This window comes from Prunus mume, linkage group LG3 (genome assembly GCF_029339155.1).
Source record: "Prunus mume cultivar Tortuosa linkage group LG3, ASM2933915v1, whole genome shotgun sequence".
Lineage (NCBI taxonomy): Eukaryota > Viridiplantae > Streptophyta > Magnoliopsida > Rosales > Rosaceae > Prunus > Prunus mume.
In genome coordinates this window covers 9,968,906-9,985,693 of record NC_142700.1, presented here as the reverse complement: position 1 = coordinate 9,985,693, position 16,788 = coordinate 9,968,906, and the positions used below count along the sequence as shown (strand labels likewise).

Here is a 16,788-nt window from a genome sequence, read left to right as displayed (position 1 = left end):
AAAAAGGGATATGCTGGAATTTTGAAGGATGGAATCTCTCTCTTGTGAATTTGAAAGTGCCTCTTATTCTGTTGATTTTTGAAAATGCAAAGCTCCAATTTATCTTAGCAATAGAAAAGGTTCCAAACATCACAATCAATCTAAGAAAAAGTCCAACCGAAAAACATAAAGAATAAGATATAAAGACAATAAATAAGAAATTTGTTTTACACATAATTACATATAGGAACAAGAATTAAAAATTATGTGTATATACATTCCTCCCTCTCCCAAGAAAAACAATAAAAAGAGAAACGCAATCACTAGAGCTGTACCTCTTTATTCAAGTCCATCAAAATTCTCACCTGCCATTGCTAACAGTATTGTAAATTATGGGTTGAGTGGCCTTTGCAGGTAATTGACTTGTATCCCCCACCACGGTTGTACTTGCCGATGAGTTGTAAACGCTAGAATCAGTTCCTTTAGTTGACATATCGATAGTCGTACTGTTTATTCCACTTATGTCATCAAATTTCCAGTCAGTCAAGTAACCAGGCTTTGAGGTTACAGTCGCCACTTCGATATCTCCTGAAAGCATTCCCACCACACGGGACATCGATGGTCGTAGCAATGGTGATGCTTGAGTGCACAAAAATGCTATAGCAATTACTCGTTTTACTTCTTCCTCGTTGAATCGGATAATCTGGAGTCCACTAGTTCAACTTCACGTTTGGTTTCATGCAAGTACCAAGCCTAAGAAGTAAGACCATGAAAGTGCATTAAGAAATGGAGTGAGCTGTATTGGTCCAAAAAGCGTTAGAAATGACAATTTCTTACCCATTCAAGAAGATAAATCTTTTCTTCATCCAAACTCGGGTCAGAATTTGGCCTACCACTGACAGTTTCTAGAGCCACAACACCAAACGCAAAGACATCACTCTTCTCTGTAAGGTGTCCACGCATGGCATATTCTGGGGCAAGATACCCACTGCATCATTGACAATAATGTGTACTACTTGTCAACATAACATATTTATAAGACAACAGGAAATGAAGAGCTATATTTGAAAACATAAGTAAGGTAACTGAATCTTTAAGAGCTAAGAGCTTACATTGTTCCTGCAACCCGGGTACTGATGTGGGTCTTTTTATCATCATAAAGCTTGGCTAAACCAAAATCTGATATTTTGGGGATGAGATTAGAGTCAAGCAGGATATTACTGGCCTTCACATCTCTGTGCACAATCCGAACCCTTGATTCCTCATGAAGATAAGTTAAACCTCTTGCGACGCCCAAGCATATGTCAAAACGTGTTGACCAATCAAGATTCAAACTTCTTTTTCCTGCTTTATACAAGACATTATTATAAATCTTTATAATCTTTTATATTCTACATGAAACAGTAATAATGTTATTCTCATACCAAATAATGCTTGATCAAGACTGTTGTTCTCTAGATACTCATAAACAAGGAGTCGCTTATGTCCCTCAACGCAGAATCCGTACAAATCCACTAGGTTATTGTGTTGCACAGCAGAGATAGTGGCAATCTCAGTTACAAACTGGTTCTTTCCTTGATGGGATGCTGCAGACAATTGCTTCACAGCAATTACTCTTCCATCATTAAGTGCTCCCTGTTTACAAAATTCATTAATGTTTAGAGAAAATAATATATTATCAATATCCTTGAGTGAAAATGAAACTTCAGCAGCGAATGAGTTTGATGGTTTGGACAGGCATACACACTTCTACATATAAGGTTAATTTCTTTCACTGGAATTGCAACGGCTGGCATCTTACCAATCACGACACATGGTCTCATGGTAAGAAGTACACTGCTGCCAGTGCCAGCCCATAAAAAGTATGGCAACCATTTTTAACAGGGACATAAGAAGAAAATTTTAGAAAAACAAAATCAGAAAAGAGGATGAAAACGTATGATGCTTGCTAAAAGGCGTGATAGACGTCACAGTTCTATGCTTGTATCAATTAGTAAAAACTGAGGCACTAACATGGGTGCAGCCACATGTCGTTTAGAATAATAACTTACCTTATAGACAGGTCCAAATCCTCCCTCCCCAAGCTTATTAGCTGGATTAAAGTCATTTGTAGCTGACTTCAGTTCCGAAAAGCTGAAAGTGAGTGGCCCGATATCTATCCCTAACAGCTCTGCAAATTTAGCATAACAACTGTTATATTTGTGAGCCTGTTTATCCAGCAATAAGTTTGCTTCTTTTTGCATTTTTTTTTTCAAGTTTGCATCTGCTTTAGTGGCTTATAAGCTTTACAGAGAGGAACATGTAAAAGGGATTTACTTATAAACACTCATGGATATTTTTTCATTAATGTTTTTTGGAACATGTGAGGGGCCACCCAAAAATGCAGCTCATTCTTTGTCAAGTATGGGAAGCGCAGGTGGCTCGCCCAACGACAATATTGAATCACATTTAGAAGACAAGAGTTAAAGTTTAAATTTTTTGACTACAAAGTGATAGACCAAAGGATGCTCTAATACCAATTGATGCCTAAAGTAGAATATATTTTTTCTCTTGCATCAATTATATATATTATATATATATATATATATATTGTATAATGATCATATGAATGACTAAGGGAAAATCAGTTTCTACACAATCGTCAGACACCTTTTGAGAAGTCAAACTTGCATTGATAAACCATAGAAGTAACAATTTACCTTCATCGTCCATTGTGTTAGTCCTTTTTCTTCTTTGGAAAATATAGAAAGTGGCCATCATCAGAATTAAAACTCCACCACCAACAACAATTCCTACAATCAGCCCAGTCCTATTCTTCTTACTAGTTGGGGGGTTGTTACTGACAGTAGGTATGAAATCTGTAGACAAGCTCTGTAGTCAACAGCATGGCACCACTTTGGGAAAACATTAGAAGCTAAATTCCTAAATCTTATCTGAAATTTGAATATCATATTACCTGGTGTAGCACTGATGGCTGAAATAACAGGTCCATATGTACCCTGCCCAGGTATGCAGCAAGTCCCCTTTCCAGCCCAAAAGAGATGAATTTCTAGGTAGTTCTCTGAAACATGAGCCGTGTACTCCTTCTGTACGGCTTGGAAAGATGCACCTGCCTCCTTCCGTATATCAAAATCCTTTAGAAACAGGTTTCCCTGAAAACAGAGAGAGAGAGACAGAGACAGAGACAGAGAGAGAGAGAGAGATGAAACGGGGTTATTAAATTTGTTATACACACTTAAAGTAATTGCTTCGGTTAAAATGTTTTCTTTGAAACCATGAGTCACGACCAAATAATTTTCAACTTTATGAATTCAAACAAGCAAAAAGTTTCCTTGAGATGATACAGACCTGGATATAAATATCAAATACACGTCTTCCAAGACTTTTCCATGTAGTAGAATCTAGGATAGCTGTTTCTGCAAATTCAAGGGTCACAGTGTAGTTACCGTTCTCAAGCCCCAAGCCATAGTATCTAAGTGATGAAGCTGAAAGCCTTGCAGTCTGGAATATCTCAGAATCTAAAGTATTTTTGAATTGAGATGAGGAGAAACTTGTATATTGAGGATTGTTGGTCGCAGTGAAATATCCAACATTGCTAACTCCCCATCTGTTTGTGCCAGTCACAAAATATGTAGCTGGACCAAGGGTCTGATTTTCATTCTCATACACAATACCATTGGAAGATGTAATCTGAGGACCACCACATTTAATCCCCAAGTTATAATCTGCATAAAGATACAAAAGAGGTACATATCACAGTATGTTCATATTCAGGCAATAAAAGGATAATAGTTTGTACAGGCATACTTATTCTCCATGTAAATCACAAACTTAAAAACAAAATATAAGTTAACAAACGACACTGCCCAATGTCGGTCCTACACCCGATTGGATCCTCAGAAAGATCTGATTCAGTCCTAATTCTTCTAACATTTTTACATAATTGGGCAATCTTAAGAATCAGATTTCACAGAGCAACACTTCTGGCATGACGAGAAAATTGCCTCCAATCTAAATAATGATTTATTTCGAACATAATTGGGCAATCTTATCAGATTTATGGCATGACGCCTCTATGGGATGCGCCCTTATTTTTTGCTATTAATCTTCTCCATTTTCTTTTCTTATGATGTACACTCCTGGTCATATTACTACCAAATAATGTGATCCTTGATTGGTGATACATTTTAGCAAAATTTCATTCTAATACATATCCTGCTTGGAGGGATTCTACTCCAATAACCACAGAAAGAAGCTAAGCTCTGACTATACTTACAGAGTCCAGTGCCACGATTGCAAGGAAAGTTCTGTTGAAGGCAATTCAACCCTGAAGGTAGAGCACTGAAATACATAAAAAAAACAAAAACAGAAGAAAAAAAACACTTAGAATATGTCAATTATTTGTTGGATAACAAGAAATAAACTCTCTCAGTCCCCAGCCATCCACCTAGGGAAAAAAGACAAAAAGGAACAGAAAAGAGATAAGAACTAAAATGGTTATTTGAGCACCTAATGACTAATTGTAATTAAATACAACTGCCCTAATAATAGGAAATTATCTTCAAGTGAGAAGACAAATGATTTTCCTAACTCCAGAATTCTAGGTGCTTTCCATGACATGAGGATTCAGTAAACGAGCTACAATATGACATAATGGTCCGTTTTGGTAAAAGTTGCCACCTAACCGTTTTAGGTCCCATTATTAGATTGACCTTGTAATGTGATAGCAGGATCCTGAGGACAGAACTGACGAGGGATTCGATTCAGGATCCAAGTTAGTAGTGCACCCATTCAGATGAAGCCTGAGACACTGGCGTTACACTAGTAACTTCAACTACCATACTTAAGAACCAAACAATGACACATATACATTCTAAAAGTGACATGCAACTGACACATCCATTATAAAAAATGTTCAAAACACTCAGTGTGAAGCAGATCCAAAGAATCACCTGCTGTTTGAACTTTCTATGCTGAAGTTGTTGGCGACTAAATTACTGCAAACAATGTACACGCAAAAAACTTGCAGTGTTAGTTTCAACTAAATTGTGAAAGCAAGCCCATCCTGCAAAAACAAAATCTGTAGGGCTGTTGGAGAGAATGGCACTAAAGACCTGGCAATTGCTATATACGAAGAGTAAACAAAGTTATTAAACTAAAAACCTTTTAGCTAAAAGAAAAAATTTATATAGAAATAGAAAAGGCCAAGTATATAGTGAAATATCAAGAACGTACAGCTGTAACTTCTGTTCGTTGACCCATGAAGGAAAGCTCCCCAGTAGATTATTGTAAGATAAATCTCTGCATGCATATCATGAGAAAAACATCAAATACATAGTTCATACAATTAACATAACGATACTGTGATCATTATTTTCATACATATATTGTGATATATACTGCATATTAATTTGAATATAAAACCTCAACTTCTCTGTGTTTCCTCATGAACCTAAAAATACTTTGCTTTGCAAGAATGGGTATCCATGTCTTGAGGACAAAAAATATGACTGACAGAAAAGACTGCAAGTCTAGGAATGGTCTCCAAATCAACTTGCTGGAAGAAAAACTTCAAAACAATTTGAGATTACTAAAATTGTTACAAAGTAGCCTAGGTGAAATGACTCTAGTGGTAAGCAAAATTTGTTCACGACTTATTGTAGCTTATTGCATATAAATCTGTACTTCCCTGAAGTTGTTTGCTTAGTTCTAGGTATTTAGTATAAATCTCCAACTCAAAGTCGACCTTTAGCATCTAGTAGAGGTTCACTAAAAAAAAACTTGGAAGAAGAAAAGTTGGGCATTCAAAATCCTTCAAGTTCATGTAGAAGCTGATACTGTACAGTTCAGATAAACCCAAAGTAAGTGCATTCCATTCATCGAGACAGACATGACTTTATCAAATGTAGACATAAAGAAAACTCCAGTTTAATGCATTACAGTGATGCTCAAAGCAAATAGGCTGATATACTTACATGTTGAGAAGAGACGGACTTTTAGATTCAGGCAGGGTACCGTTCAACTTATTGTTTCCAAGAAACCTAATTATGAAGACAGAAATACAAGCCTCAATACTTTAAGCTTACATTCAGAAGGAGTATAAAATAATTATGAGGGAAAGATATATTACAGAATAGAGAGCGAACTCAAGTTAAACAGCGAGTCTGGTATCTGTCCAGTTAAATTGTTGAAGCTCAAATCCCTGGGGCGAAAAAAGAATAACTCAGTTATGTCCATTAAGACAAAAGCAGCTAGTCCTTAAAATTCTTATAAAACAAGAACCATCATGTTGATGAATGAAAACTGGTAAAATTGAATACCCTCATGGTAATATTAGTAAACCTCAAATATATTAAATTCAATTATTTTATATGAGAGGAAAAGGTTGCATTTAGGATATGGTACACGACAGTACCCAAAAAAAAAAAAAAGTTCAAGGTTGAGCACCTTGGGTTTTCCAATGTATGCTCACCCATCACCAAAAAAAACTTACAGCTGAGACAAACTTTGGTAATTCTCCAATGTTGGAAGGAATTGAATCAGAAATATTGTTGTTCCTCAGCACTCTGCAGGATATGCAACCAAGTTATCATATTAGATTCAGAAGGAAAACAAACTAGAAAATAGAAGTATGATCTAGTTGTATAAATTTATAATAGATTCAAACGTAAGCAAGAAAGATTCTCCTTACAAAATACTGAGAGACTTCATATCCTTAATAAATCCAAGAGATGAGCTACCGTTGACATTGGATAAATCACTAATTCGCCTATTGTCGTATCAAACATGAGATAGTTAGCTTTATATACTCATAAATAACCAAAAAGTGATGAGAAGAACTAGGTACTCACAGCTCTGTCAGAGAAGTCAGCTTGGAAAATGTAACTGGTATAGGACCTTCAAAAGAGTTTCCTTGAAACCTCCTAAGAAAATATTTCGCTAAGAATTAGTGAAATATAGAAGTGATTGATTTTTCTCAAAAAAAACATTGAGCTTACTAAATCTAACTGAAGACTTAACCTATTATCACTTAAATGCAACTGCATGGAAATAGAAAAGCACTAATTTAGATTGTCTTACAAGACAGAAAGCTTTGACCAATTTCCTATGAAGTCAGGTATCCTGCCAGTCAGTTCAGTGTCCGATGCCCAACTGCAACAAACAAATGAATTCCTCTAATATATACTAAAGTAATAATTTTTCCTATTATTAATAAAAGCTTTTTTATCCGGAGAAAATAAACAATTTTTTTAAGTTCTTACACTGTTTCCAAGTTTTGCAGATTAGCAAATGTTGATGGAATTTCGCCACTAACTCCAGAACTATCAAAGTAACTGCCAAGGTAAACAATAATGAAATATCATAAATTTATTCCTATTGTACGTCTTTTATCAATCGAGAGTTAATATGATGCTAAGTCATTAGTAAAGAACAGATGAATGTGGAAAACTAACAATAGAATATTGTAATAAAGTAACTGAGATATCAAAAGAAATGATATCCCCATCTCTAAGTAATGGAGGTATCATACCACATTATGACGATTCTATTGTTATACATTCACTTTAACTTGGCAAAATGAACATTTGGGTGGAAAAAGGTTTTTGCTTTTATAAATGAAGAGGCCCTGTTGAGTCCAGAGAACCTTGTCTTGGTAGAAAATATTCACATTGTGCAAAAAAATTCCAAGTCCTGCTACCATATCCTGAAAAGATTCTTGGAATTTTGCACTGCATACAGAAAAAGGAAATGAACAGCATATCAAACTTACATCTCTTTTAGTTTTGATAAACTCCCTAGCTCAGATGGCAGAGGACCAGAAAAGTTGTTTGCTCCAATAGCGCTACAAAATTGACAAGTCATCAATCAAAAAATTTCCATGAATATTGTCTTTTAGAGGTTCAGATAATCAAGATTAAGTACAGGAACCAATTATAAGACAGCAGGTACATGCTTGAATTGAGCATAAAGACACTAATTTTGTAGCTCAGATGGCAGGGGTTCACTTCATGTCCAATTTTGTAGGGTAATGGTAGACTGTGTGCCAGGGGAATATTTTCGTATGCAGAACACAAAAACAATAAAACTTACAATGTTCTCAAATCAGTGAGATTTCCAAGTTCCTTCGGTAGCTCGCCTGATAATGCATTAATTCCAAGGGTCCTAGAAATTAAAATTAAAATTGAGATAATCATCATGAACACCACAAATTAAAAAGAACAAAAACAAAATTTATGATGGGTGGAATCAGTTTCTCAAATAATATTCAGATGGCCTCACAAGTATTGCATGCTAGTCAGATTTCCAATGGATGCAGAGAGAGGTCCTGTCAAGTAATTCTGAGCCAAATTCCTGTAAGAAAATGGAGGAACCTTAAAAATGACAGCTTGAGCATTTAGCAAATTACACAAACTAATCAATGGCTGTGCTAATTAGAAAGCATACAGATCGAAGAGGAAAGTCAAAGTCCAGAGCTCATCTGGGATTACACCAACAACATCCAAAGAATAAACTTTCCTGCAAATGCAGTTATGCAAACAATGAAAGGTGTGATTTTGAAGTTAGAGAAAGTGAAGCTCTTTCAGAATGGCATTGGCGTAAAAAGAGACTTACAGTTGGGTAATGTGGCAAGTGGAGTTGCTGTCGAAAGAACAGTCGCATTTGATGAAGGGGTTGTAATCCTCGTTGCCGAAGGCGGTGGAGTCTATGGCTGCTCCACTGCAAGGGTCGCCGGTGGTGTTCCATTGCCGTTGATTGGCCGAAATCTTCCATTGCGCAAAGATTGAGTTTAAAGCTCTCACTGCACCGCCAATGAATTGCTTTATGCATCAATATCATATGAACAAAATAACAGAATATAGACATTTTTGAAATTTTACACTAAGATTTCACTCTAGTGGGGTTCATTTTTTTGTTCATTTTTTTGTAGGAACTAAGGATGATAATATACTAAACTCACACACGGATGCTAGGATTCGAGTCCAAGACTTTGTATGAGAGAACAATTGCTCTAAATCACTACACTTGTAGGTTCTTTAAGTGGTTATATTTCTAAATCTTGAAAGAAAAGGCTAAAAATCTTGTGTTAGGAAATTAAAAAAGATTATTCTTTTCAAATTTCTAAAGTCTTAAATATTAAGAATAATAGGCGAAATTTGTTTTATAGAGACCAATTGGTTTGTTATTTTTTTTTAGAATTTAAAAAAGATAACGTGGGTAGTTATGTTCCATAAAAGTAGGATCTATTATCTGATTTTATTTTAGTAAATTTAGGTTTTAGCCATTAAAAATAAAAAATCACTTTTGGAAAAAGCCAAAACTTTTTCAAAAAATATAGAAAAACCTCTCAACTTTCAAACTAAAGACATGCAAATATAAAGGATTCCTTAAGAAATCCAAAAATAAATAAGGGCAATTTTGTTCATTTTGTCTTCTTTTAAAAAAAAATTCTCTCTCCTTTGGTCTTTTCCAAAGTCTCCCTTTTGTTTTTAATTTTAATTTTTTTAATATGAAAAAATTGAATTTACCATATTATCCTCATTTAATTAATAATTTCAATTCTTAATATTTGAATTAACCAATGGCATTTTCTGGTATTTTGAATGTTTCACAATTCTTTGCCTTTTGCTTTATATATAGATAAAAATACCCTTACATAGCGGTTACATATTACAACATTGAATAATTTGATGCATTAATTTGACAGAATCTACAATTTAAAACCAAAACTCTAAATTAGCCACACACAAAAATATAATTACAAGTCTCTTTTATATGTCTATATATACTATTATTTCCTTTAACTAATTAAAGAAGTTATGTAGTTCAATAATACATATAGAAGTGAATGCTAGTTTGTAATTTTAATCCATTAGAAGAAGAAAATATAAGGAAATTAGCTTGTTAAGCATTTTTAGTGTAAATTCTTGTGATCAACATGCCATGACACCTAGTTCGTTGCACGAATTTTTACTGAACTTCTATTTTCCTTCCTTTTATGGATCCATTGCAGATGGAATCTAATTATACAACCACCATCGATGCATGCATGTATAAATTTATATACTAGTAAATCGTTGAAGACCATTTTCAAGGCGATGTTTTAAGGAGGTCACTTTATTTGCATTCGAGTTACAATACTATTTGTACTATGATATTTTTTTTTCATGAATAAAGTTCATTTTCAATCAAAAAACACTTGAGCTCTTCTTGAAAGAGATAAAAAGCTTATAATTAAGAGGAGATAATAAGGGACCTTCGGATGGATCAGTGGTGGCTTGAGGTTGAGAAGTAGGAGCTTGAGCTTCTGCTATGCCAATACCACCAAACCCGAATATGCAGCAGAAAGCAGCAGCAGCATACATGAAAATTACCAAAGCTGATGAGGAGGAGGAGGAGGAGGCAGAGGTTCCTGTTCCTGACATGAATTTGATCTTCTTTTCCTGACATGAACAGATCAACCATATGGAAAAACTGAGAGATGGGATTATAAATAGAGATTGGCTTTGGAATATTTCTAGTCACCTTCCAAAGGGTGACAAAATAATTTACAATATTGACATTTAAAGACCAAATGCTGCAAGGCATTGCACTTGGTAAAATGGTGAATATGTAAACCAATTTTCTTTCAAACCCCAAAAACAAAAAACAAAAAAATTTGAATAAAATATTTTATGAGAACACAAAAACAGAGAGCCATTCAAATGCAGCCGCGCTTCTATTTGAGAAAAGTCTCAGCATGGTACCCAATTAATTGTCAATTTGGGTCGTCTCATAATAATAATATTTTCAACTTGGTTATAGATTGTGTCGTTGTGTACGCACCATCATATATTTTATATAATCCTTGGTCTATATACATCAATATCATGAGGTTATGTGTTCTTCAACAATCTCTTATTTCTTATTCAGGTTGACTTGGGAAGATATATATGCATAATTCAATGTATACGTAGTTTACTGCATGAACTAATATTTTACGTTCCTTAGCTTTGGACAAATAACGTAAATTCATAAGTATTTTCTTTTAGAAAAATCGATTATAAGCATTGAAAAAGGCGAAGCGCGAACCAGGCTAAGAGTATTAGCGAGTAAATCTACACATAAGAGTTTGGTCATTAAACTTTACTAGTAGTCTACATTCCTCCTGCCAAAGCAGTTAAAAAAAACCACTATTTTACTTGCTTAAGTTTTGGCCAAGTATTGTAAAATTCATTAATAAAAATTATCGCTTTCAATCCAAGAAAAAAAAAAATTAATAAGAAAGGGAAATACAACGGTCGGTAACTATGTCAAACCCAAGAACTAGAATGCCTTTGAATGAGATTCAATTTTTTCCAAACTGAGGTTAATTACATTGCAAGAGCTAATCTCCATGTAAACTTGCACATGCAAATAAAGTTAATTAAGGTTAATCTTACGTACACAAGTATGACAACTTTCTTCTGGTGGCTAATCTCTTTTATTTATTTATATAATAGCCATTATCATCATCATGGGACCAAAATCTTGACAACCAAATTTGACAAAATGGCAATGGTAGATCTACCTGATTAAAAAAAAATTGATCAAAACGGTGTGTTTCACGAGTGATATACTTGTTCAAACCTGCCTATTATATATAGAGTTCACATTTGGATTCTATAGATTATACTTTCATATAATCGTACGTATCATATGCCAAGAAACATCGTTATCAATAAGGGCATGCATGTTTAAATGTACGTACGTAATTAAGATTAAGACCATATGATTTTCTATTAAATTATTATTAAGCTACAAGTTGTTGGCCAAATCATCTCAACGTACACATGTCATGCCTGAACCAAAAGCAAATAATATTAATTAACAGTAGATATTGATTTGAATAACATATAGTTTATCTAATGGCGGAACTAGAAAATTTTCAATGGGTGGGCTAGCTAAAATTATTAACTTAAGATATAATGATCTTTTTCTTTTGTACGTACAGTTTCTATAGTTTTTTTTATAGACTTTAACATATAACAAATACATATTAAATGCAATCAAATAACACATATAGTCAGAATGAAAATATGACCTTTACCGTTTGAGTCCGTTAAAATTTATTGGCATGCATCAACCGAATAAGCTTCCCAAATATACAAAATGTAAAAACATAAACAATTAACTTTATCATGCATATTGGTTGTAAACACGAGAATAATGGAATTAGAGCCATATTATTCCCAAAAGGGTGAATTTTATTTATTAAAAAAAAAAATTCTCTTTTGGAGATAAATCAATGAAAAAAATTAAACTTAAAGAGTTATGGCTAAGGATTTTACCCTTATTCTGCGTATCGGTGTTGAGACACTCTTTGACAATAGCTATAAAGGTGGAAGACCTCTAACAATGTATGAAATTCTATAACTTTATATATTTTTAAGTTAACATATTGAGCTAATAGGAATAAATATTTTTTTTTTCCCCTTAGAAAATCCCCGCGGGCTACAGTCCAATGGAGTCCACGATGTGATTCACCCTTGAGTTTATCGCACGTACGCATGCATGCATGCGTACATATAATATGTGATTGAGTTGTCAATTTATTTTTTGTTTTCGTTTGCTTGAATGAATGAAAGGCATAAATATAATAAAATTGGTAAATATCCTAAAATTATAAAGTAATTACCAATTGTGAGTTGGACAAATTTGAAAGAATTAAATAAAGTAAGTTGCACAAGTAAAAGGGTATGTCATCCCATTAACTTGTACACGTATAAAATATATACATACTCAATATCTAGATAATATATAACTTGAAAATGACTTTTGACAATTGAAAATTAACATGATTAAAAATCATGCAATCCCACAAATGGTTTTGCGAGCATTCACATTGGTGTTTGCATTCATACGATCATAACTAGTACCGATTGATGGGGAAGAGTTACTATTACACAAAAGACTGATAAGATCTATTAAATATCTATAAAATGCTTTTAACGGTCATCCTTTAGCGCAAACACTAAACAAGTAAATTACCTTCCTTTAAAGCTTTCATTTCAGTAATTTCTTCCACCAAGATACCCTCCCAATTTTGAAGATCAACCCAAGAAAGGGTACCAGAGGCCATGTTATATATGTGTGTGTGTGTGTGTACTATTATTTTATTTTATTTTAAAAGGAACCCGTATAGCCGCATGGCTATACTGTGTGTTTATTAAGTAATAGTATAGCCGTCCGGCTATACTAGGGAAAAAACCGGTCTAGCGCCTAGGAGGCCCTTTTTTTCCTAGCCGAAGGCTATACTACTAATTAAAATAAAAATAAAAACTACATTATAGCCATACGGCTATACTATTTAATTTTAAAAAATTAATAAGGACCCAGTATAGCCGCGCGGCCATACTAGTTATTAATAAAATCACTTTTTGTTTTTCAAAATTTTAGCTACTCGTAACACGAGTCTTATTCAGCAAATATGGAGGTGTCAATAAAATTCGCACATCTTTTTACCCTTTCTTTTTTTGGTCGAAAACAATCTTTTTAGTACCTTTGATACACCCAAACATTCCGTTTACAAAAGAAATGGTCATTCAGTTTGTTTAATCATGGGTTGAGATCTGGCCCGGCCCAGCCCACATACAAGTGCCCCGAAAATAAAGGGCCCCCATGTAGAGCCTTGAAAGATAACAATATAGTCGGCCAGCAATACCAAGAGATCAGAACATTGATTTAAGTTTCTTTTTTATTTTGCTTTGGGGTCCATGAATAATTTTTTTTGGTTAAAGGTCCATGAATGTCTGAATCAAACCCAAAATTCTCCATGGCATGGGCTACCTGTAAGACCTTGGGCCCAAAGCATTTCTCTCTTTGTTTTGGATTAAGTTCAACTTTTTCTTATGAAAAAAAACTGGTAAATTTAGAAGCAGCACATCTCAACGCTTTCCCAACATCTGTCTATTATTCTCATTTCTAGATGGATGGCCAGCCACGTACTCCACATTCACAAGCATATATGCTTCTGAATAATTGTCAACCGTTAATGCACGTAGATTAATATCATGAACTTCACATACATCAATATCGTTGTCGCATGCCTCTTTGTGCATTTTTGCCATATGCTTCTTTCTACTTTTACCAAATAACTGTATAAACTAGTACTGTACTAAATGTTACCCTTGGTCAATACAAGGAGGCATAGATTGGACACAACTGCATTCAGAAACAGAATTTGGAGGACATAGAGACTTCATAAGTGGTTGATTTGTTGCTTTCAGATGTAACCTACCTGCCTGTTATATACGTTTCTTCCGTCCCAATTCCAAATAATTTCCCGTGACTAAATACTAACGTACCTAAACGACACAAAGGGCCATGCCCTCTTGGCCTTTTGTAGCATTTTCAAATCTTAATACTATCTCATTCCCTCATTCTTAGATTTTTTAAGTCGTTTCATTTTTGGATCCATTATCAGCTTATTAAACATTGTAGATTATTAGATATAACTACAAATTTTGGATTCACATAAGAAAATTGTGTGACTTACACGTTAAAATCTATAATCTAATATCCTCAAAATCAGGAATTGAATCTGTTAGACGTAATAATTGATCCATTTCAAAACCAAGTCTAAACGCCTCTCATACGTTCGATTTTTACAAGTGTAGACTTTTCTGATTTGTCATTGTGTGTGTCACACACGTATGATCAATGTTGTTGAGATTTGAATGGCCATTGCATTTCAATATCTACACGATACTTAAGCTAGCAACGAGAGAGAGAGGTAATTAAAAAGAAAACTCTCCTCTCTCTCTGCCTCAGGTTTTTGCAATGCAAGTGATGATAAGAAGAGCTAAGTGGGTTTCTTTTTAGGGTTACATTTCCATCATATGATTACAAACAAACATCGCGCCATTGCCTCATTCTCATAAGCTCTTGTCAATTTTGTCACAATTCCATCTCCTTCTTTTGCTTTTTCTTTCTTTAACATTTTCCGCCCAGTGGGTCAGGGCTTGCATGTGCTTCTCTCTCTCTCTCTCTCTCTGTACAAACGTACGGCTCTTTACACATTGCTTACCAATGGGAAAAATTAAAAATAAATAAATAAAAATTCTCCCTTAAGTTTTGGTAGGAAGAAGAAATCTCCTTGCGTAAAGGTTTTAACAAAATCTAAATTTGGAATTTCATATTATCCTCTTCACTTAAATATGTTGGGACAAAAAGAGTATAGTTTGACACTTATTTTACATGTTGGGAGCCTTGTGTGATAGGTATTGAAGCACATTTTGCCCTCTTGAATTATGAATTTGTTGGGATGTGTTTCAAGATTTTCTCAAACATTTTGAATGGAATTAGATGAAAGAATACGCAAAGTTGAATGATTTATTCGGAGTGGAAGACTTGCAGTGTAGGCAACCATGACTAAAAGAAGTTACGGCAATTGACAAGACAACCGTCGACCAATTTGTACAACGTTCTTCAGGCCTAGTCAGCCCTTGCTAAGCAGTGGGGGCCAATTTGATGAGATTATTGCTACATAACATAATTCTTTGACTATGCAACTTCAATGAAAGAAACTAAAGAAGAAAATGGGGCATGTGTCCTCGTCGTCCCCTTGGATTTGGCATATCTTGGACTTGAAAAGTTTAGACTACATTTACGTTTCCATGAGTTTTCTTTTTCGTATAATCGGAAAATCAAATTGGAGTTTCTAGAACGCTAACTTCAGCAGCAAGTTTTTGGAAATCTTGAATGCTGCAATGCTTGTCTAATCCTTGTGTATAAATTACTCGTTTCTATTTCGTTATCAAAATAATGAAATACTTTTTTTTTTTCTTTAAACAATTTGTGAAGAATATTTAAACCAAACTCATACTTTTCCTCCTAGCATCCCATCTATCAAAATTAAAAAACATGCACTACACATGCAGGGATAGTGCGGTCACAAATATGACAATTAGAATTGGGATAGTCTAGGACAACTTTGATGGTAATAGAGGTTTCTAGACAAATTCTTTGTGATTTGTTTTTTTTTTTATAGATCGTTTCAGCTCTAGAGCTTACTTTAGTTAGTTATTGGGAAAACTTTATCCATATCCGTTGTATTGCTAATCAAGATGGCTCTCTATGTACTTTTCAATTGATCTAATAAATTTTATCCATATCCGTCATATTGCCAGACAAAAAAATTCGTTTATTTATTTCTTTGAATAAAGATATGTACATATATAATCTCTATTTGATAAAAAAAATGCGACTAATATTTTGAGTTACCGAGTTCCTTGACATCAAGTGCCTTGTTCTAATTCATGGTTGATTTTACCTAAAAACTGAAACAACATTCGTTTTTACGTAGTGTAAAACAGTTTATTTATGACCAATTAGACTCGGAGCTTGTTTTGAAATGAATGTTGAAAACACATTCCCTCATACGTACGAAAAACATCCAGACTATTCCAAACACATTCCCTCACACGCACGGAAAAAGATCTAAACCATACCTAGGTTAACCTAGTCAGAACAAGATCGCGATCCATCACATAAAGGAAAAAGCAAAAATGAGTGGGTGGGAAAATTGGTTATTTACGCAAGAATAAGACAAAGCAAGGAAAGAGTGCGCCTTGCCTTGGAGTTGTTGATGGGGTGGGAGTGTGTTGTACAGTAGGAGTCAGCCGTGACTCTCTGCGCGCACGTCTTTGTCTTTATCGCTTGCCTTTTGGAATGGGGCAAGAGGCACGGGAACCACTCATCCATTGGTCTTTGGTCCGTGTCTGTCCGTACTTGTGACTCTCCGTCCGTACGGCACCACCGATAGTCCACGTTCTGTGTTCATCAGACACC

General features: G+C 34.5%; 1 protein-coding gene across 1 annotated transcript; it reads right to left on the bottom strand.

Moving 5' to 3' along the window:
- Positions 1-154: 154 nt before the first annotated feature.
- Positions 155-10,389, bottom strand: LOC103325706 (putative LRR receptor-like serine/threonine-protein kinase At1g56140). Its single transcript, XM_008227887.2, is given in 26 exon segments — positions 155-678; positions 681-732; positions 817-967; positions 1,092-1,323; positions 1,404-1,614; positions 2,031-2,149; positions 2,679-2,837; positions 2,936-3,131; positions 3,328-3,704; positions 4,256-4,320; positions 4,932-4,976; positions 5,215-5,280; positions 5,955-6,020; positions 6,110-6,181; positions 6,473-6,492; positions 6,494-6,545; positions 6,671-6,748; positions 6,831-6,902; positions 7,060-7,131; positions 7,242-7,313; positions 7,751-7,822; positions 8,071-8,142; positions 8,260-8,331; positions 8,425-8,496; positions 8,593-8,779; positions 10,235-10,389. Coding segments are annotated over 26 exon segments (3,099 nt in total). The 5' UTR covers positions 10,344-10,389; the 3' UTR covers positions 155-340.
- Positions 10,390-16,788: the final 6,399 nt, after the last annotated feature.